General features: G+C 38.7%; 1 protein-coding gene across 3 annotated transcripts in view; it reads right to left on the reverse strand.

The window, feature by feature from the left end:
* Positions 1-3507: 3507 nt before the first annotated feature.
* The window catches only part of LOC124141259 (homeobox protein araucan-like), a 29253-nt gene continuing 8322 nt past the window's right edge, over positions 3508-24438 (reverse strand). The window contains exons 1-7 of one of the 3 annotated variants that reach the window (XM_046510362.2): positions 23599-23968; positions 22283-22525; positions 20866-20975; positions 20215-20594; positions 11422-12078; positions 5187-5342; positions 3508-4612 (exon numbers count right to left, since the gene is read on the reverse strand). In XM_046510362.2, coding sequence (XP_046366318.1) covers positions 5308-5342; positions 11422-12078; positions 20215-20594; positions 20866-20975; positions 22283-22525; positions 23599-23667 — 1494 coding nt within the window. In that variant the 5' untranslated portion in view covers positions 23668-23968 and the 3' untranslated portion in view covers positions 3508-4612; positions 5187-5307. Of the gene's footprint in view, positions 4613-5186; positions 5346-11421; positions 12079-20214; positions 20595-20865; positions 20976-22282; positions 22526-23598; positions 23969-24438 lie in introns of those variants that run through there. The other 2 variants (XM_046509581.2, XM_046511182.2) reach the window with 2 other exon arrangements.

The raw sequence follows: 24438 nt of genomic DNA on the forward strand, positions 1-24438 counted from the left end.
ACTATGTCTATGGCGAATCGCATAGGGCAATTGATGGGCTAACAACGGTGAAATTCATGGAACATTAAAAGTGAAAATATTTGATTTTTAATTAATTTGTTTCAATCCAGATCACGTTTGCATCGCCACTCTTCTTACAAGACAATTACGACTGTGACTGATCCCCGTTAAATGCTATGCGTGAACTTTTGATTTGAGATGCGCGCAGAGATTATCAAAACAGCATCGCTAAACACGTCTGAAGTTTATTCAATTGACGCTGATTACTCATACGAACTGAATACGGTTTTTTTCAAAGTGATTTTTAAACTTTTGATGGAAACACGCTGGATATTGTGCTGGCCTACACCTTAGTTCCTATGAAGCTGAGGTTTGTTTACCTTTTACTTGAAAGTTTGACATTGCTTTCATCTGAACACGCAATTTTCAGAGAAGATTAACTTCAGGCTTGTATCACGTTATGGTACAAATCTGTAAGAATACTGGATAATAGATTGTCTCCATATTGTGGATTGGGTGGTTCCGGCTTTTAAGAAATATGTAGTTGTTTTGAAAAATAAATTATGTTGTATATTTTGCTGGGTTTTTATTCATACAATGGACAATAGGAACAGATCTTCATTTTATTTTATTTTATGACATGACATGACATGACATGACGATGAAGAAATAAGACCACAATGAGGAAATTGTAGAGTTGCACAACCCATGAAGTTGTATTACTGATGACTGGTCAGGGATGTTTTACCATGTGTTGGAAACATGCGAAGTCCCCAGAGGGACTCGGTTGCAACAGTGACACAGTTTACCCTTCATATACCGAACCTCAATGGCTTCTTGCAACCACTTCGTCATAACCGAATCTATTATCCAAATGAACGAAAGGCTAATCCTCACTGCTGTGGTGTCTGAATTGGCCCCGTAATGACATGTGTGAAAACAATGTTAACGTCAAATCACGGATCACATCCTGAACCAACGGTTCCTCGGGAGGACACATGTGCGCATAAAATATCCGAATTCTCCATAAATTATCCTTAATAACACTGATATGCGTTGGTGAAGATAATTGCGATACCTCGTTTTATCATTGACAGTGTCTTGTCATGTTGCCATTGGTTACATTATGTTCTCAAGGAGTTACCTGGTCGCTTTGGGACATTATTATCATTATCATTATCATTATCATTATTGCTGCTGCTGCTGCTGCTGCTACTCCGGACAACAGATCATTCAGTTATCATTCTCAGCTCCATTGGGAGTATGCAACCTAAACTGCGTCATCTGAAGGTCGATACACACAGCAACTGTTATTATTTCCTTGTGACGATCTGACCATGTTGATCGAAGTCTGCCCAGGTACCAGTGAGTCAATCGATGACGATGACTATTCACATGTGAACACCGCACTAAAGCAATGGTTCTGTTCAAGTACAAACACACTACACTATAACCTCACTTGGTGCTGACAGAGCCATTAATATTGTACTGTAGTAGACCAGCTGACCGTACAACTCCTTCCGTTCATCCCAAAACTCTATTACACAGACAAAACATAGCCGGATTAACGAGGTTCAGTTTTGCAGAATATCAACCTGTTGTCTGTATCCCTCTTCGGATGATTCGTTCAAAGTGATCCTGTTTAGTTTAAGAATACTTTCGTTATCTCAAAGTCTATCTCTAGGGTAACCAAAGGCCCAAATGGAGTTCGATTGCAGTGCAGCGTTGTGTCTGTGCATAGTTACCCAGCGACCCAGCGAGGATTTACTGAGATTTTCTTTGACCCAGTGTTATGTTATATACTGTTTTTGTTTACATACTGTTAAAGACTGCTAAATCTGTAATGGTTTCATTATAATAATATATTCAAGTCATTTCAGGGCTGTGAATTCAAAATGACCGAAACGATATTACTGTTAATTGAAAAATGTCATCATCTAAATCCATTAGACCAACTATGACGTTTTTCCAAAGAAATGAAAATATCAGTTAGCGCTTAATGTTTATTTTTTAAATGTTGCTCAATATTGCTCAATGTTGCTCAATGTTGCTCAATGCTGCTCAGTGTTGCTCAGTGTTGCTCAATATGTCTCAATGTGGAAGATTCAACTTTCGTACTGTGGTGTAGACGATTTTTCAATTTTTTAAGTTCATTTCAGTTTAAATGTAAATTGAGATTTAAATAAGTGCACTGATTGATACATACGGGTTAAAAAATATTTTAAAATTCGTTTCAATTTCAATTTGAACCTTGTTGGTCCGGGTCTGGGAGTCGACTTAACTCTATCGATCTTGTCGTGTATTGTCTGTGGACTAACCTCTGGGTACTATTTCATTTAGAAGTTCGAAATCTTACAAATACCAGATGTGTTGTGTTTCTAAACTCATTTACTCGTTCATTATGTCGTCCATTATGTCTTGACTTGTTTACCGGATAATTACAAATGCCTCAAGAGGTGTGCGTGTGTATCGTTTACAAATATCATATCTGTCTCTTCGTGTCTCATGTCGCCACGAACCAAAAGCCCACATGCCAAGATCGCGCGAGATTTTGACAGCCCGAGACTCAGGGGGCGAGGACAACCGCCGCTTACCCAAAAGACAAACACTTTAATTACTCTCATCATCAAACTGATGGCGAGTGTTGCTTGCCACACGGAGTTGGTTATACCCAAGAGGTGGCCATTACATATCTTATGATCACTTTTAATTTTAAACTCTGATTGAGCTTCTGTGCGCATCTGTGATTGAATTTTGGTTTTGTCTTAAAGAAGCTGCGGCGTGGATGGCTGGAACCAGAGATGACGGTCTTTGGGTGTGGGTGGGCGACTGTCGATGTGGGTGATATACTTTTGGTATGTGAGTTTTAGAATTTATGGCGAACAGTTTGTAAAATATTTCTTGGATAAAGTTTATAGTTTGCTCGAGATATAAGTTGAATCGTACAATGGACTCTGCTTTTGGTAGAGATTTATTATGAATAGGGAACGGGTTCTGTTGGTTTTTAATTATAATACATTCACACTCCTGTTAACACGAAGTTAAATAAACTGAAAGCTTTGAGAGAGACAAAGTATCGAGAGAGTACACATAACATGGAGGTGTGGTCACATGTCAATGTACGATATTTCGAGACAACAGAGTTGGCTACAACGATAATAGCGTTAGAGACTTTGATTCGCATTCACCAGCCACACTTTGTAGTTTTCCAAAGCTCAAGTTGGGATATTACTTCTTTCTTTTATTAAAAACCGTCGTGTCAACGTCTTAAAACATTTGAGCATCTGTTGCACGTTCTTTTCAAAACCCTGCCTCGAATATTTCAGTGGGTATAAATGCTCCTGGTCTCAATTCATTGACCCGAATAACGAACTAAACGACATGAAAAGACTCACTTCACATATGTTTGGCAGCTCTGTATTTGGCAAAACTGTCACCTTTGGCGAGATAAAACCGCAATTGTGTTGCGTTGAATGTTATCACAAAGAAAACACGTGACCAGAGACATATGTTCAATGATGATGTATTCCCAAGAATAAAACACTGATGGTTTAAAATTACAAATAAATGTACATCACAATGAAGGATTTCTAACGATTCGATGCCATAAACTAGTTCTTCATTCTGTCAGAGGCCCCACTTAACATACGGGTTCACTCCCATAGGAGTCAGTTTGTGGGGCTTTTGGAAAAGGGATTTGGGACAAAGGGGTTTTCTTTGGGTTGCCGGGCATAAAGATTATGGCCACAAAAATGTCCTTAGGCCATTACAGCGTGTTTCATTGGGTTTAAAAATACAATGGAGATAGAATTGTATCGAGTGTCATTTAGGGGTATAATGGGTATTTAGGGCGTTAGCACTCTGAATCAGGACTGGAGGGATGTGGTTGCAACTGTTGGCCAGATCGCACTGTGACATTGTCTTATAGCACTTGAGAATTGTCCCGAGCACGTCGGGACTACACGAATCAGACACTGTCAATCACAAGCTGTCACAGTGTCCATCTTCCGTTTGACCACTGGCTACTGCCAGTATATTGTACATAGATGACAGGATCTCCGGATGCGGTGTCTGGCACAGAAAGCCCTGGCTGAGTGAGAGGCACTGCTATACAAAGTCGGAAGTCCACGACTTCTCCCATCATTCCGTGCGGGAACAATACCTCCGTCTTCTCAAAACTCCACACAGAGTCGTGTTAAGTTTACAGCGCCACTGTTCACACGGCTAGAGCGCCCGTCCCTCCCAAAGTCAATCCTTTCCACACCCCTTGGACTTAAGCGCTTGATTCCGAGCGTGTCTTGGAGCAAATACCTGTCCCACGCGCCTGATAAGGTCACTATGTTCATCTCATTTGAGTGCACGAGCTTTGACCACGAGAGCGTTCAGTCTGTCTCATATCTGTTGACCAAAGGTCATAATCTGTAGCGATAGGGCTATAATCTGTTCGGATCACACCAAATCAGTTCCGATAAGTTCCGGAGGCGAATCACCTGTCTCAGAAGAACTAATTCTTGTAGCGGCATTGTTTAAAGTTGTCTATGAAGTGAGCCGTCCACATCTGTCTGTGTTTGCTGGGTGTGTGTCCATACGCCGAACCCGTCATCGCACAAGTCTGTCAAGATAAATGCAAACTGGTAAAATCACTCGAAAAACAAGGAAAACACGGACAGGTTCATCCCTGTGCGTGGCATGACCACTGTCCAGTCACTGGTCAACACAAACAGTCATTCCCGTCACTGTCAAACAGACACCCTCATAAACCAACAACACTAGGGCTTCAAACACGCTAAAAACGTAAATTGAGATTGTTGGGTTTAAGGTTAATTTTAAAAGAATTTTAAAAATTCAAAGTCGAATTGAATAAACATTAGTTGTTTAAATACCTGCCCCATTTTTCTAAATACGCATATTCTGATCTAATTATAAAATTAAAACACTTACACTTCACCGCCTAGATTATTCAAAACACTGACATATAACTGTTTTTCCTGGTTAAATGTGTATTTCAAATAATCCCGTCAAAAAGCTTATCTCCTCAAATGATAAGTTTCCTAATCTTATCTTCTTCAGCCATGAGGAAGTAACATGTTCGAAGTCACAATCACAATATTCATACTAGATATATATCTTTATATTGCTATGATGAATAATTTAAACTTATTTAGAATTTAAATTAAAAGACTCACCTTGGATATGCTTGTGCGTCGCTGAGATCACAGAAGATGGATTTCCAATAGAAAACAGGTGTTTCACCAAAGAGTCCATTTTTGCAGAAATAATTGTTCCTTTATATACACAAAACACATCCTAGATATTTGACTCTACCAATCTGCTTGAAGCCACTGCTGAAAATAAAAGAGAGTAAAACTGTATTTCGTAAAAGCAAACAGCATTGAAATATGTGGAGCAGTTGTGGCAATGTGCATTTCTCGATTATTCAAATATTCTTTTAAAGTTTAATATTTCAATCATTTAAATTCGGAAACGGTTTGAATTACTACATCAATTTGTAATAAATTAAGCAATAAATGGTTAACATGTGTTAAATATTTGATTATTAAAATCAGTGTTGAAATAATCTGAATTAAATAAAATTTGTGGTTTAAAATAATTCATTATTCTCTCATACGGTTGATTGTAATCTTTAGAAAATATTCAAAATTTATCTGCAACATCTAAAATTAATTACATTGTTCAAATAATTCACTTTATCAAGTCCAACAATTTAATCAATAGATTATTGTTTTAGTCGGTTAGAAAATACGCGTTTGATTGGAAAACAAAATACTTTCAGTTCAAGTCGAACACAAACTCATCTAATCAAATGATATCCTGCTTGGAGCAAAGAAAGATAAAGAGAATTCGATAATCTTCCGGAAATATCTAGCGTTAAAGTTATTTATTTCTGTCAAAAATAATCATTTTTTCCAGTATCATATTACAATCGTCCCCCGATACACATTTAGACGGATCCCGGAGGAAGGGAAACGAGACGGCCTGTTAGAATCTCTTTCTCAATTTCAACACTGAAACATTTAGCCGAACTTTACCCCCACGGGACTATTTCATCACGGTTTGCAGGGGCAGGGTCTGGATAATATGATAATACTCGGCCCTTCAATTTCCCCATGGAGATCTCCTATAAACGCATTCGAACTCAAGCATCGAGAGAAGGAGCGTATCTGGTTAATATATACCCTGCTCACTGAAATCCTCTTCGGAGAACGCGGGCATTTTAACAGGATTTCACCCTAATTTCATCTCCTAAATGATTTTGTCATAAAAGGCCAATAAAATATTTTGGTATCGCGATGCGATATGAGGATACTGGGAACTGAGATGTTTGCGTTTTCCTAAAAAAAACATCTCGACAGCGTGGCTGTTTTTGTAGCAGTTGTGGCTATTCCGATAAAACTGCGAAAATACTAACAGTTTTCGGGTGTTTAATATTGGGGGATCTCCATGCACCACACAGGACGCTTAGTTATATCTACATCATAAGTGGACCGTGCCTTAATGCTGTTTGATGTCAAAATAAACAAAATATAAACCAAATACTACGACAGCAATTTCGCTCGGTGCAGATGGGAAAATGAGACGAGCTTATTTATGACTGAAAGATCTTGGAATTTCAGTCAGTGGATATTTTGATTATGTGTCATTTAGCTTCCGAGCAAAGAAAATAAAATTTGAAACGATATGTAAATTATTTGCTGGAATTTAATGGGACGTGGCGCAGCGTAAACAAACATGCTGGGTATATGTTATCTTTCTACGATCCTATACCATGCTCAAATGGCTTACTTTTTCTCTAATTGTAAAATATTTTGACGAGAGAGTGTAAGAGAAGAAAAATACTGCAACAAGCGTAAACCATTCGACGCTGTGAAAAACAAACACTAAACCAAGTGAACCCAAATTGTGTATGTTTGCACAAGTAAATTAATTACTAAATATTTTAGAAACAATTAAACACGTTCTCAAATTTAGCAATTCAGCTTTTCTCCAAATTAAACCCGTGTTTGATAATTATTAGGAGAAGGGACGCTAACGCTATTTAATGTTTCATCCTTGTCCCACTGATCGAACAATCGAACGTTCAAAGAAATTGCCACACTACCTCTAATAATATTACTTCGGAGGTTACTCAAGTTCAATCTTCGCTTTTTAAATTGTCGGATGCAATTTCGTTATATTAAACGTTTGATCTATAGGCTTTTCAAATCGTGACTGCGCCCCATTCTAACCAGGCAGGGAATTCTAACGCTATCCTATTTTAACCCCCAAATTTCGTGTTAGTCCGCCGGAGCGGAATTACCCGAAGTGCTAGGGCCAAGCCCTTTGATCTAACGAACCTGACCCGGGCCAAAATCTGTTGAGAGACCCGCTAAATTAACTCATAAGCTCTTTTTATCAGTTAGGAAATCCATTTATTCATTCACAAAGATCATTGTTTGGCATGGACCATCTGGGCTGGCAAGAGGGACACTTTTAAGGGCGGGCGTTCGAACCCAAACCCCCCTTTCCCGACCCCTAGCAGAAACAGTGTGCAGAGGCACGCCACCTAAAGCCGATCCTTTGTGGGTCTGTGTCTAAAAGCCTCAATTGAAGACTCCCATTATTTCTAATTATTGATCTGAAATTTGTCCGGTTCGAGGGTTAAGAGCAGCTCTTAGCCTCGAATCCATGTCAAAGACCGTCCGCCGGCCTTTGCTCTCGACTGCTCATGCGCGAAATCTAGTTAGGCCCGTGTTTCTAAACTGCAATAAACTCCTTGGCTTGATTAGCCCGAACGGTGGTCAGTGTATCGCGAAAGCTTTCATTTCTCAATTAACAGTGAATAAATCTGCGCGTGTTACATTCAGTCTGTCCAGGGAACAGAACACCACGAGTTTGGACAAGCCCTGCCTGCCATTAATCATGTTGCGATTTCATATTCTTTGTATAACAACGGTTGTGGTCTAATACAAATTTTTGTTTCGCTATTTTCAAACAGTTTATGGCAAATTTGTCAGAGGAGAGGTCAGCAGAATTACATGATTTATGGAGCAGGAACAAGTGGCCTAGACTGGAAATTTAAGGGTTAGGTTAAAAGGCTACAGGGGCCATTTTACCGAGACATCTAAATGAACGCTGTTTAGACATTCAATGAATTTACACGCAGTAATGGATGCTTTTAATTAATGTGATTTATTACTTAACAAAACGACTTAAGGACTTATACACAGGTCGAACGAGTTTCTATTCTTGAAAAGCATCGATCTGATCTAAATGAACAGATGTTGATAATGTGATCGTTTTTTAGGTAACCACCCACAATGTTTCATTACGGCAATTTAATCAGAACAGACGCAATGATTTTCGAGTTATTTTTTTTTAATTAATGGGGAGAATAAAAAACACATATCTGATTGGTTCAAAGGATGGAAAATGATTGATTGACATTTATGAAATACGCAACCAGGCTTTGTTAGAAATTTACACTGTAAAATATAACTCCCATGTCAAGTATGTTAAACATTAGGATCAACACGTCGACATAAAATGCACAAATACACAGTTGTACGAATATCAATCTTTCAAAGCTAACGCGAATAAACAATGGGGTTATCGCCCTTGCTTAGTCGATCGCTCTGTTTTCTTATCTCTTAATGGCGTTTCATGCCCTCCTCTGCGTTATGTCATTCCTTGAAAATTGATGGTCCCATCTCGAACTTTGACACTGAAATCTATTAGAGAAATGAAAAGGTGGATTGTTTATCTCGCGGGGATCAGCCACCGCTCTCTGTAGTCCTCGACAAGCATGCAGACTTTGTAAGCCTGGTATATAAACGCCAACAGGTCATGCAGAATAAATTATGTGCGTTGCAAAAGCCCCTGCACGTGACCTTGAGACACGGGGGTCACGTATGTGTCGCCCTAAACCTTTAATGTCCTAGTTAATCATCGTTGTAACACTTTTAAAACATGATGAACTAGCATTGTTTCGCGAAATGTCCTATACATTGTGAAAGGCCGTCATATTTCGTGTTTATGTATGTAGTTATCCCCCTTTGTTCTCGCGAGAAACCCGTGACCTTGACATCGGGTCGTGACACCATTGTGTTAATAACTATAGAAGTAGATTTATAAAAGGGTAATTCTGTAAATCGGATACCGAGCCAACATGAATGGCACATGGAGGTTGACAAATGCAAATAATTACATAATTTGGAACTAACCAGCCAGAACTGTCTTGCGTTATATCATTATATTATGATACACACCATGAGACCATTCTAGTTTTAAGTCGATTCGGGGGACAAGGCGCTAAAATAACCGTCCTATCAAATTGCATTCATATGCGAGTGTAATTCTGTGGAACGTTTCTATTAGAAAGGAAAGTGGCGAAGCCACTACCTAAAAGGACATACGGTAATGAAAGAGCGGGTATTTAGCATAACATAATGGATATATAAACATAATATTCGAGAAAGGGCCCTTGCACTTGTTTGTTTGTTATCTATGAAAAAAAGATAATCCAAGGTGGTTCTAATTTGAAACCGACAAGGCTGGAAACGGTATCATTAGAAATGTACAATGATAAATTAGCTATTTGAGTCAGGTCCGTTAGCTATTACGACGTTGACATGTGAAATTGATATAAAAAGATGCTTTGACAGAGAACGGCTTGCCGGTGGCCTACTAATAAAAGATACAAAGGCAATCCCACGTAAATTAGTAATACCGGCGAGTTGTCTTGGTCATGAGACGGTGACTGATTTTTCTACATGCTTTCGAATTAAGTCCTGCAAATTACATTCAATTTCGAACAGCAAGAACACGCCGTCAAAATTTCCTGTCTGAGGATTAGTAGAAGCGCGAGGAGCCTTTCCTAGCAGGCATAAGCTTGTCCGTTGCATTGTCTAACCCATGGGACCACAATGCCGGATCAAGACGGGCGTCGAACGCCGAGCTAAAAGGAAATGAGCAGAGGTCTAAATGCCACAAGGGTTAGAGATCGCGATTTAAGACGCGAGGTTGAAGCGCGAGAGGAAACAGAACGATCGCGGAGTTCTTGCTCTTAACAATACGGCTCGTGACGCGATCATGCTAAATGACCAGTAATGACTGTTTTTGGACCCGAGGCCAAACGTCGTGCTCAGTCGACCCTTATCGCAAAAACATACTCAATTACGATGCTCGCTTCGACGTTTGACGTCGCTTAATCAAGTAGAAAAATCAGCCGTCTTAAGAAGGGTGGCTGTCAGATAGCTATTGTCATGCGCTTCCAGAAATGTTAGTGTAATTATTAGGAAAGCATGTAAACATCGCACGACTTGTGTAAAACCAGTTATTTTTCCTTTTTCTGGGCTTGGCACAAAAGATAGAATAAAGCAAGCGTCATTACTGTCTATGGGTTAGGCTGATTGCGACTATCGCTGAAAAAGCTGAGAAAACTTTGCCAGTTCATTTGCCAATAGGTTCGATATATTTTTAGCGTTACAAGTTAACTTCTGTCTGGGTGAGACGTGTTCTTAGCTAGAAGTCTATTATTTATGTTTCGATTTCGAGTAATGGCCGCCACTATCCGATGCCAGCATTGACGCCGTCTGATGGCGTTGGATTCAGTCGGGTAATCAGTGCGGCCGGCATGTTTGGAACTGTTGTAAATAGTACGTTATAGAAAATATTCATGAGAATTTACTAAAGTCTTAATGAGAGTGTTTGAATAGCACATGGTATAATACATGTTAGCTACTATATTCGTCATCAATACATCTTTGTTAACACACTTGCACATTGTGATATTCCTGGTTCTATTATTGGCGAGGCAACGCCCTGTTTCTGTCTATGATATGATAGTCATTAATAATTGATCCCTTCATCAGTGATGCTTGTGTTCTAGGAAAAGGGTGGACTCGCTTGGGGGTAGTGTATCAATGAAAAACAGAAAGGGGGTGGGTGGGTGTGTCCCCATTGAACGAGTCATGGGAGATTAGGCACAGAGACGATCGTTTTTTTTAATTTGTCGCTCGATTCATTTAATTTGCCTACTTGGGTGTGGATTGTTTTGTGTTTGTTACGTACCGTTTTTGTTTGTTTGTTTTGTTGTTTTGTTGTTTGGTTGATTGGTTGGACTTTTTGTCGGGTGTGGGGTGTGGGGGCAGTGGGAGTTTGTTTTTGTTTTATTTTGTCTTAGGATCTCTTTGTTATAATTTTTATTTTTTATACTAATCTTTCTTTTAACAGAATCGAGAAATACAGATTACACAAAATTAATCAATAATAACAATGTCTTGCTTAAGAGTAGATTCCGGTTATAACTGACAATTTCATTAAGCTATCATTCCCATACTCTTAAATCTAAATCAAGCTATCGTAGGGAAATTAATAAACCCGGATTATACTGCTTAAGTCGAACTGAAAATGGACTCTCACCTGAGGGTCTGATGCCATCAATGTCTCGAGCAGGTGAGAAGAGTCCGTTAGGCCTTAACGCCTTCTCCCCCTCCCTAAGGGCTTCGAGGCTTCGGACTTGGGCGGCGGCGGAGGCTAAAGAGGGCTTGGCTGCCGTGTGCGTGCTCAGGGAGTAGGGGTACGACAAGGTAGTGTGGGCGAGGGAGAGAGGGTGGTGCGCCACCCCAGGGTACCGCCCTGCGGCCCAGGAGGGACTGGATGTGGGGAGGTATAGGTATCCCGAATTGGGGCGGGCCTGGGATGAGATGGTAGCTGGTCGGGAAGTGTTCGTTGCACTGGAAGTAGTCGTTGACTGCAGCACTTCGGATATTGACCATATTTTGGGTCTGGGAGTCGGGGGTTGATTCCCACACACGGGATGAGACACACCTCCCGAGGATGACCGACTCTCCTCCCCCTGGGTGGTAGGGGGGTGGGGGATGTCAGATTTACTGTCCGATGTTTCGTCGCCACTGTCTACCGCCCGCTCCCGTATGAGTCTTTCACTGTTCACCGCTGCGAGTTTCGCGTCCAACACAGCATTCCTATGCAACAGTTCCTCCCTAAAGCTATGGTTCGAATCCTCATCCTCCACATTGATGATCCCCTCCTTCCCATCCTCCCTGTCTGAGGAAATATCTGAAAATCGATTAAGAAAAATCAATTTAAATAGTCACTAATCACCAAAACTGAAATCATAAAAATCGAAACCGCAAAATATATAGATATTTTAATATCTTTTCTTTTCAAAAATTCAAATCCAGTGTATATGACATTTGTTTAAATCACAACCTGCGGAAGAAGAAAGAGAACCCTCTTTGAATTAACTCGTTGAGCTCATCCTACTTTTCTAGTCCCCGACGGCCAAACCGTTCGTTCACAAGATGGAGTATGTAGCCATATTGCTTCCATAAACCATAGCCTTGTTCTCGTCAGTAAACTGCCGGTATATCAGATAGGACAGGCTTAAACTAAACGTTTTGTCAAAAAACATCATTTTTAGAATACATTACACTTTAAGTAGGCGAGGAACTACGATTCATTATATGGCATTTTTCTCTGACACTTGAAGACATGTAGAAAAATATCCTATCCGCGGCCAAGGCAAGCGAGAGGATACGATAAACGTTTGGGGATTTCTTACAAAACACTCGAGAAAGTAAAACCATAGCGCCTGACTGGGGCTTCGTGTTTTTTACAGCCTTCCGAAATTCCTTCCAAATATCGGGATGTCAAAGGTTGGATGTCTTGTTATTACATGTGTTGAAATCGCCATTTTGGCAGGGGTGGCCTAACTCTGTTGCAAGTTCCACTGATCCGTCAACTTGGAATACAGTTGTCCTGGAACCCGGTCTCGAAACTGAAGAGGGATCGCTATGATAAGACTCCGCGTAAAGATCTGCTATGTCTCACAAACACTCAGCTAGTTCACGGATACTTATTTAAGTGCATTCGCGAAGAATTAACTTCTACATCAATAAACAAACTCAACTTCACTATTAGACTTGAAATGTGTATCCCTTTCGAACTACATCCCCAACGTGTATTATCTGGTTTTGTTATTCTGTCAAAGAAATTTCTGTATTTGAAGCTTAGACTGTGTTAAACGTTCATTTACACAATGGAAAATCATTGAATAAAAAATACGGGTTTCTAAAGATTTTATCGATTAGTACCCTATTTGTGACGAAACATGTAAATTTAACCGTGTCGGTTTAACCGGTGCATGTTTCTCAACTGTTCGTTTCATAAAAAGTAGTTAGAGTTTGGTTAACCCTTTAAATTTTCCGCTTAAATGAGTTTCAAATAAAACTTTCAATATTTCTCTTTGGCGAAATTACATCAAGATCAAATGATATCATCACACTAAGGCGTCTTTATGTAGTTTAGGTCATTACTGAAACTATAAATGGAGACTATCTGAAAGATTTATTAAGAAATGGAAAGGGTTAATTACATTTGCAAAGACCTCAGCTTTTGAATATAAAGTCTCGCACAAACAGACCTAACCCTCATCGTGTCGCTAAGATCGTTGAATGTTTCTGTACAGCGATATCACGCTTCATTTATCCCAATACCCATTTCCCCATTGAGTCAATTCTATCCACATGTTCCAAGTCCCTAATATGAAATATGAATATTATCTAAAGACGTTTATATGATGAATTGAAAGAACGAATCGAGATAACATGTCAGTGTGGACGCCGACAAAGCACAGCCGACATTACCCTGTTGAAAACATGTCCTCAATGCAAAAAGTAAAACCCAAGTACTTTTGAATATAGTTCAGGGCGATGTACTAATAAATGAATGTCTGTGTCGGATTTATGTATGTCAATTTCAATGTGTATGCAATTTCATATCTATATGTCGCCTATTGAGCGTTTACGTCAATTTGATAAATGTAGACTCGTGTTTGTTCATCTTAATATTGTACTCCAGGAGTCGTGATTCTATACATCCAATGATTTATTAAATCTTTTCACTGTCGACTTCCCCTTCTGAGAGTGTATATTTCAAAGCCATAGTTATTTATTTCTGATTAAACTGTTATGTACAACCCCCGTGTCATCGCATACCAGGTACGTCTCTCTGTGGGTATTGCAATTGACATGGTTGCGTATTTCAGTCGGGGGAATTGACAGTTGTAACAAGTCAATCAATACCGTGTGATCGATAGATCAATCAAAGTTAGATATCAATATTCATTCAAAGGATTACACACATGAGTCACGGAAAGCACGCGTAATTGTGCCTCGGTGGCCTTTGTACAGTGTCGGCTGGATGGGAGTAAACACGCTTAATATCTAAAGTTGAATAAACATGACTGGGGACGATAAATAATATTCAGTTAGCAAGTGGCTCACAGCCAAGATTTGCTTAATCATTTCAAAATTATTTTATTCTGAATTGTCACATATCGAATGCTTCCTTTAATAAAATATTAATCCAGTATTAGTTTCAATGGTTTTATGAAACTAGTGAGAATTAACTGCAAATTGAATAAACAAATAAACAAATAAACAGGAAAATGAAGCCGATAAAAATTGAAATAGTTATCTTGTGCACCAAGTGCTGTTGCATTTTTTCTTATGACCTAATCCCGAAATAGACACCCCTGAGACATCCATCCCCGGCAGTGCTCCATGAAACTCGCACAGTGAGTAATACAACAGTAGCTCTTAGCACTGAAACTGACAAGACAAGAGTGAAATGGACAACTAGCTCGGCAAAACACGAAAAAGGTGGGTTGCAGCGGCGACCGGATATGTACAGGGCTATGGCAGTCGGGCAAACCATATCAAGCAGGAGCCTGGGTTAATCCGTCGGATTAGGGGGAGGGGATTTGGGATGACATCTCATGATGAAATCCGCAGGGGAGGTGGACGCTGATAAACCGTTTGACAGAATCTTGATTTGAAGATCTCTTGTTTTCCTTTGACAATATTTGTCTTGCCGTGGATGTTTTATAGCAAGGAAATCGCGACATGCTTCAGAATGTAGGGATTTCAAAGTGACAAAATACATTTGTTTTATATAAACGAAAAATGTTGTAAAGATATTCAAAATTTAATTTATTCAACGACTTAGAAATAAAATTGATACTCAACTCGTAGGAATATTTTGAAACTTTAGTTCATGCTTTTAGTGATATGAAGATAACATGTGTAATATCTGATAATAACAAAATTATTAATATACGTTAATATCGTTAATATGTGTATTAATACACGATGATTTCCAGTTAGAGCTAATGTATGGCAGTCAGTACAAATATTTTAAAGAAAAAGGGACAATCTGGTTGTGACGTGCAATTAATTTTATATTTATTAAATATATCAACATAATTATTGGTATGACTAGCAAGAAAATCCAACAATGAATATAAGTATCATTGTTGTGATACAATTTCATATCCTTGCTTCCTAGTCTGATGTAAGAAGGAAAACACTTTGTTAATACGTGTATTGGTAAAATGAAACAGATTTGCACTCTGTACCAGAACAGTAAAACTGTCCAACTGTTGAAATAGGAGAAAGAATTGTCTCATATATAACAGCTTCTTTCTACTCAATCAGATACTGATGGCGTGTTTCAAAAATAAATCTTAAATTGTTTTTGGAAGAAATGTGTGTATTCGGACCTATCTCAATTTGTATCGGGAAGGGTGAGATATACTATTACTTATAAACAAATCTCAGGACGATTCAAGAGTCACACATGCACATTCTAACAGCTATATAGAGATTTATCAACAACCGCACAGAATGCGCGAGACCCCAAGATCACAACGAGACGATACTATAAAACAGAAAACAACTGATGATCACTGATAAACGAACGCGGAGTTCCAAAATTCTTAACAGATTGTTTACGAAAATAGCCTGAACATTCTTGCTTGCAAAATGAAAACAAGTAAAAAGTATCTGATAGTTGTTAAATTTGGCGATTAGGCACATGAGATCCGCTTGCCAAATCGTTACTGTTTCGATAAAAGGATTCTTCGTGCCGTTTTCCACAAACTTGTGATAACTCCACTTGCCTGCTGCTGCCTCCACAGAGGCGGCTGTGAAAGAGTGTAACTTGATACGAAACGTTGCGGGGGAAATGGGGAACCTATCGTCTACGGTGGCCCCAAGGAAATATTGGGGTTGAACTGAGATGAAACGGTTATTAATAATAATAAATAGTGTGTGAATCTTTTAGGAAAAACGTACCTCAGTTGATTACATAGGTGCATTTGGGTTAGTTGGAGGTGAAATGCAGTTATGTTTTAGTTGAGGCTTTAGTCTAAAGGATAGTTGGGTGGAAACATTGCATAGAACTATAATTGTGTCATGGCTTTTACACCAATAACCTTTGTTATATCTCGGTGGAATAGTGTGTCAGATAGGTTTAGTGACAGATTCCAAGAATGGTCAATCACTGTTTCACAATGAACATTGATCCAGTCAATCAACCTTTATTTTATGTCCCCGTTAGTGCGTTACTCGGGGACCCCAGTATATGTTTAAACCGTGGCCTTGACCCACACCACCCTCAGTACCCACCCAGTGTTCATTAAATCAGCGCCCTCAGTATCTACCACGTGACCAACCCACACGCCACCACCACCCCACCCACACCCATATACTCATCGTGTCTTTACCCCCACCCCCCTGCACCAAGTGTTAATTACATCGCTTTCGTCCTCCCACCCCCACAAACACCCCCACCCCTACACACCCCAATATATATCATGTCTGTTTACCCCCACCCCACCCGTACTAAATATCCACCCCATTTTCACGCCATCCACACAAGATATCTACCCGTTCGCTTGACAATTAACAGCCACCCCACCAACGACCCCCGTTCTTCACACCACGTCCCACTCACACACCTGCACAGCACCCTGGACTGATCCTCTTCCACCCCGTGTACACCCTGTAACTTTTCCACTCTTCCCCCAACGCCCCACCCAACATTTTCGACCCTATCGCTTACGCTCCCCACAGCGCTATCGGACCCCTGCGATCCCCAGACAACCCAACTGCACGATTTCCTCCTGTGTTTTTTTTATCCTAACGGCTCGCCCGGCGAATGTTTGCATATTCCCGTGGTTTAGTTGATCCTTTAGAATCTCCATGTTACAGGTAAACGCTTGAGAACAATAGGCGGGTGACTTCGGCCCAGATTGCCAAAGAGCACCAGATGAAAGAAGAGAGCCCACTGAAGCAATGTATAATTGATATTGGCCATCATTATTGGTATTAATTACTTTGATTGAAAGGCTCTAGTGACGCAGAAAGATCAAGGGCAGACGTTTATGGGTGAGTGATTTGTGGTGTGTGTAAATAAACACTTAATACCCGGGCGGTGTCTATTGCAGTTCTTCTCGGTGCATTACCGGGTTAGATATGGTCTATTTCATGCAATTGACAACATACATTATCCGTCAAGCAATGAACATGGACACTTGAAATTCACAAAACATTGTAGATTTGGTGAAGTTTACAAGAAATTGTAGACTTGATACATTTAACAAGAAATGCTATACTTGGTGAAATTAACAAGACATGTTAAAATTGGTGAAATTAACGAGGAATAATATATTTTATGCAACTCACATAAAAAAAATATATTTGTATTGTTCGCCAAGATCAAAATAGATTATATTTCATGAAAATACAAAATATACACAACGCGATCTTTACTAATAAATGAAAGTACAATGAGTTTTTAGGAATTGTTAAAAATGTCGTATTTCACTAAACAATTGAGTAGGTGTGTTTGATATTCTGTCTAGAGGTGTGTACTGTTTTATATCTCGCCTACATTGCTTGTATATTGCGTACAACACTCACCAAACACCTTGTAATACAATTCTGGTTGTACATGACATATGTATATTCACAACCACTGTCAGTATTAGTATTCAACGCGATATTCAATCTAGTCATGTCCAAATACATTGTGATTTCTATTACCATACACGTCACGATTTTAAATCCTGATTGGCATATCCTTATATCATGAATACAAATAACTATCGAAAATCCATATAAAATCTGATATTATTCTCTATTCGACATGTTTATTCTATGGAGAAAGATGAGTTTTACATAGCCGCAACTTACATATGAATTTAAAACAATCACAGCATCTGCAACCTCCATCAATACAAAGGATTATGTTTATATTGTATAATGTTTCTTGATAATATTTCCGTCAAGGATCGCTGAAAGTGTTTCTTAATTCAATATATTTGATCAGCAATGACACCACGTCAGTGAAGTATATGAAATCTAGTTCGTAGCTGTTTATATTTTCAGGACATATCCATTTCTGAAATTATCATGATAATAAGACTAACAATTGCTTTGGGACAGCTAGGATACGATTCTGAACTATAAATAAGGCATGAAAAACAGCTGTTCGTCTGTTTACCCTATCTCACGTTAATGTGCTTAATTGAAAATAAACAATAAAATGTATGTTAATGCTGAATTGATATGCGTATTTGCCCAACAAAATCCAACACAGCATATTTCGTGATAACCGACGCAATTTAATCGTAATATGATGCATATTAACTCGTATTTACACTCTTAATGCAGTGAAGGAAAATCCAATATGATGAGAATGATTTTAATCAACCTAGCCCATAAATTACAATTTAAATACCACTCTTTCCATGATCACAACAAAACGCTGTTTCAGTGAACGACGGGAAAAATCACAAATTCGAAAACAATTCGATTTCAATTGAGCAATAAAAGGAAGACGTTTTCACTGGAAGTTTTAGCGAAATTTTTGAAAACCCTAAACAGGAGAGTAAATCGATAACCTAAATTAAACAGGCTTCATCTTTTGTTGTCTATTTCAGTCAGACAGCTGACAGGCAACGTAATGAAGGGTATCAATTTCATCCGCTAGATGTCGCTGCGAGGGGTGTCAAATGCTTTTGTCATTAGTCGTTAGAGGAACATAATCGCCCAAGTCTAACTCAATCCGAGGCGCTCTGTACCAAAAGGACAGTTTGCATCCTCACCGCTAAAGAGAAGGCAAAATCAATTAATCAAATATTTGATTAATTTATTTGCAGTCTGTTTGCAATACAATTACGTCCCGCCTTTGTGAAGTCACAATGCAGCTAACGCTCACTTTCATGAATCAAGGAATTCGACTCCGTGACTGAAACCAGACCCCATTAGCAAATGAGAGTCGGGCAAAAAACATCCTCAGATTATTGGACTGATGAGCATTGTCAATAACTTTTGTCGCCGATAGCAGATTTATTACATCATTCAAGTGTTGATCAAATATTGTCAATTTCAAAGCTTGTTCATTTCACTATTCGGAAACACAATTATGCTGATAAATAAATCACTAAATTGATACATAGGACGAATTGTCTTCATAAAACGAATTTTGTTAATATTTTAGCATGTTGAACATGAAGAAGACGCTAAGGCACTTTTTGCACCTATACAGTGACACCATGTCAATTTCATGTCGTTATCACCCATTAGTGAAATATACACCATTTGTGAATGAAGTCTAACTAGGCAGTGCTATGCAGTAAACCAGCGTTAATGACCGCAGATCGACAATAACACACATATGATATAGTACCGGAGCTCATTGCTCTCTTCATAACTGTTTAAACCTACTTAACAGGCCTATCCAAGTTTATGATATTAAAAGCTCCAGTTATGTTGCTGCAATACTAAGTAATGGCTCTCCCAAGATAAATAAAGACTTAAAACTTAGGCCGGGAGTACACCGCAGAGTAATGGCGCTTGATCTGTGAGTCACGAATTTCACCACGAGGCGTGTCACGTCCGCATAATTGGTGTCAAAGTATTTAACCATATCGGCAAAAAAAACATTAGAGACTTTTTTAAAATACTATTTTTGCAATACATTTAAAAGAGAAACGCATGCTTGAATGGAAATTGCATACGCTTTCATGGCATTCCTTTTGAAAAAATATAGTCTGTGTTTATATCACAATAAATTCATTTCCTATTGACACATTCAGAGAAAATGTCCCATTGTTTATCATTTAAAAGACGGTTAAAATACATAAATTAATTTTTAAAAACTATTAAATTCCAAAGTATCGCATATTAAGTAATTAGAACAAGTAAACAGTATGAAGAATCACGTCACCAAAAAAGCAGAGTTACCCCCCCTTGTAATTACCAATCACACGGGATAATTGCATTTCTAAATATTGCAGCGAACAGAATTCTTCCATAAACATTTTTTTTTTTAAACACTACCTACCTGGTGACAGCAGTGACCTGTCGTTGCAGTCTATGTTGTCGAGGTCGTCTATATTTCCGGCGTTTGACGTTGAATCATTATGGTCATCTTTCCCAGCGTCAGAATCACCATCACCGTTCCCGTCCAAACTGTCCGTTCCATCCTCGGATCGGTTCCGTGGGGACCAGGTCATCTTGTTTTCCTTTTTTAACCTTCTCCGGGCGTTAGCAAACCACGTGGAAACTTGAGTGAGAGTCATTTTGGTAATAATAGCTAACATAATCTTTTCACCTTTTGTTGGGTACGGGTTTTTCCTATGTTCATATAACCACGCTTTTAGAGTGTTCGTATTTTCTCGTGTTGCGTTCTTTCTTCTTGCATTTAAATCTAAGCCGCCGTATCTGGAATTTAAAAAAATATGATATTTTGCAAGCTGATAACACTGAATCAAGGAAACATACAATTTAGTAATGTGATATTATTGTTAATAATACATCTTACAGTCTAAACTATAAGTGGCGTAAACAAGATAATGTAAACCCGGAAGTAAAAATATTCCGATTATGATTATAAATCCATTTAGAGACAATAATTGTGTTTTAAAATCAGAAGCATTTTATTTTAATATGTAAAAAATACTGAAATAGTTGGGTTTTTTATCAGTGAACTTACCCTGGTCCGTAGGGATAGACTGCCATTGTCGGATCGTAGGGAAAACCTGGCTGTGCTAATGCGGTTCTCCATGCCTCCGACGTGTCTTTCAGATCATAAGGAGTGCCAGTCTAAATTTAGAATAAGATATTGCATGAAAAATATACTTACAAAATAATTATCTTTTACAGTGAATAAATAATTAATTTTAGTCGTCTTTTCATCGCATTAAAGCCGTTCTTTTACAACTTTGACGAAGAAATATTGAACGTAAATTGATCCCTAATATTTACACTAGAGATTTAGAAAGTCTTCTACCCAAATCACAATATGTAATTGAGAACATGATCACATGTTTTCCTTGCAAAGAAAATTATTTAACAAAAGTTACTGCAATGAAATTGACCAAAACCGATATTTCATTGAAAGTTTAAAGAAAGATATTTAATGTGCCATGTATCAATGAGACTGGAGCGTCATACTGTTCAATTAAAACCTAATCATTATCCCAACATATGTAAGTATGCATAAATATTTATTTTGAAATAAAATTATTCGTTTTCACCTCCAGGTTTGATTCATAACAATAAATATCCAATAGACAACCAACAAATTCTTAAAATGACACTTTGATAAATAAACAAACAATTCAACTTTATTCAGCTGCATCCGAAAGTACTATTATCACTTGTTTATCGCTTTCGTGGAAATCGGGCCACCGTGGTGACCGGTAATAGTTAAATAATTGCTGGGGGCATGCGAGTTCCTCTTGCGCTAACGCCCGGGAGTACGGAGGGGCTTCGAGCGTGACTGATAACTGAAGAAGTAGCCGAAAGCGTGAAATTGAGACACACCAACACAGTCAGTGAACCCTTTCACAACTTGGGGGCTCTTAGAGAGCCGGTTTGAACTCCTCCGAGAGCGATTACAGCACTTAATTAAGGGATTTTCTTACTAAGAGGGCGGTTTGTGTGAAAATAATATTGATACAGTTTTCCAACTTTTTTCCTTCTCGAAATGAGTGAAATAGGGAGTAGTTTACAATCAAATTGGAGTTGTTTTGATATTTTGAAATGGATGTATTTTGTCATAATTCCTGTTTTGAAACCATTATCAGCTAAAATATTTTTTTCTATTTTTTTATACAGTGTAATAATACCAAAAGCGAATGAAATTAATCCCGATTAATATAAATTAGTCACGATTTTCTCAGCTTGATAACAAAGAAATGTATCGATCAAGAAATATCATAAATATTAAATCAAACACGAATTTGACTTACATGAAGCCCCAGCCATTACAACCAAACTGTCCTTCAGGTAAAATGTTAATCATTTTAATTCAGGTAATATTTTATGAGAGGGATTATAAGGATTTGTGTGAAAAAAATAACATTTAAATATGATTGTTATAATTCTATTTAAAAATATATACTTACGAGGGGTGAATAAAAGGCTGATCCTTCAGCCCCCAGGGACACGTACCCCTGCGAGACGGCAGCGGCATAAGCAGAGGCGCTGTAAACGCTCTCTGCAAGCCCCGGGACCCGGGGATAGTTTAGGAGGGCAGAGCCATACTGACAGGAACATATAGTCTGACCCGTGTGGGGGTCGGTCATGATCGGCCGACCATTTTCACAACATGCCCGGGGGGTGGGGGCGGCGGGCGTGGTCGTAGTCATCTGGAAAACAAAAAAATAACTTGATTGTGATGTATTGGGGTGGGACTGACATGACATGGATCAGACTATGAACTGGTTGGATGTAAGGGAAGGTTTTTTTGGGAGGAGGGGAAGGTTATGGGGTGGGTGGGAAAACATGGTTGACACTGATATCTGTCCAAGAAATAAAATATTACTTTTTTTCTTTATAACGAAAAACAATGTAACTGTGTATAATTACATATATACATTGTGGGTAACGTTTTACAATATCAGGGAGGCATGTTCTAAGCAGTCAAGACAACATACCCAAAACATATAATTTTTGACATCAATAATAAATGCTCCCACAGCATAGAAGTTTCCTCATACTGAATACATAGAATATACATCCAGCATACCGCCATACTTCAAGACAGACACCATGTTCTAGTTATAATACACCTGTCAGGTCCATTAATATTCAAATCGAACCGACCAAGGATTTTATGGAAAGCAGATCTTATAATGAGGGTAGTTTATATATCATCTGGTTGCAGGAATAACTGTGCCCATCAATACAACAGTGACATACAGCTATTACAAACAGTTGTATCCCTTGTATGCGTACAACACGATATTAGAATATATTTATTTGTTAGTACAACCTATACTTACTATTGTCAAGCAGTCATGATGTTTACATTATTATTATCACTATTATAATATAAAATAACATGATACAGTTAATAAAATATAATATAGCCTGAATGTATTCAAATTAAAATTAATTTACAAAAATAATTTGGTTGTAAAGAAATAGTGTGATGTCAGCTTGAACCAATTGCACTATCTTACAGATTTGACGTTCACAAAAAATGCATGAAATTGACACGAAAATGCACCCTAACTTCATCTTGCATAAATTCTAGAAATTAAAAAAAGGTTTAAGTAACTGTCATGAAACGTAAGTAACAGTTAAGCGTACACATGAATCGTATGAGCACACAAGCTATAAGAGACGTTTCCTATGTAAAAGACCTAGAGGGTAAACTCCTCAAATAGTTTGAATTCTTTCCGTATCGTTAAAGTGTTGCCACTGTAGACTGTCTTACCTGTGTGCTTGTCAGAGGGGAACCAGAGCTGGATGCAAAGCTTAATGTTGAAAGTTGGGGGAAAGACATAACCTAACACTGACCACTCTCCTAAGTCCAGTGTGTCCAGATAAAGACTGACCGCTCCGGTAGCTAGCGGTCCAATGAAACGTACTCCCAGAGTCTCGAAGCGTGTTTCGCACAACTCAAATCACAAAAACTGTGTCGACACAAGAGACATCGTAGAACAACAGGATCGAGAGCGAGCTACTGGTCAACCCAAGATTCACCCAAACCAAATGTCTCCCCTCAATATTGAATCATTCGTTATTTATTATGAACTAAATCTCTCCAATAGAGCAGCTTTTTAGCGCATTTTTACTCCAACAAAAGCCCCCTGTTCATTGGTTTTCGGGAACCTGACGTCACGGCTTTAAGTTGATCGACTAGTAATGACTTTCGCTAGGCTCCGCCTCTCGCTGGTCGCGGCCAATAACACCGCCCCTTTTTCACGCAGTGCTTATCGACAGCGATAAGAGAGCTCTCCTGAATCTCGTGTTTGCCTTCGCGATTTAGACGGAAGACAACTGAATAATTATCCTTTAATATAGCCACGGAGAACGCATTGGGTATTCATTTCGCTTTCGCCAAACAAACACTATCGCTTACTTTAGAAAACAGAAATTCTGGGAGGCGAATTCTGCGACCAGAGTCAAGTTCTGTATGCATATACAGAGTACAATGGAAGCATTAAATTGTAATAGGAGAGCCCTGATTTGTCAACCGAAGTAATTCGCCGGCCACACAACTTCAATACAATGTCAACACACATATGTGACAATATTACCCGAACGCCTCGTG

Source organism: Haliotis rufescens, unplaced genomic scaffold, assembly GCF_023055435.1.
Source record: "Haliotis rufescens isolate VD_foot unplaced genomic scaffold, xgHalRufe1.0.p SCAF_17, whole genome shotgun sequence".
Taxonomy (NCBI): Eukaryota; Metazoa; Mollusca; class Gastropoda; order Lepetellida; family Haliotidae; genus Haliotis; species Haliotis rufescens.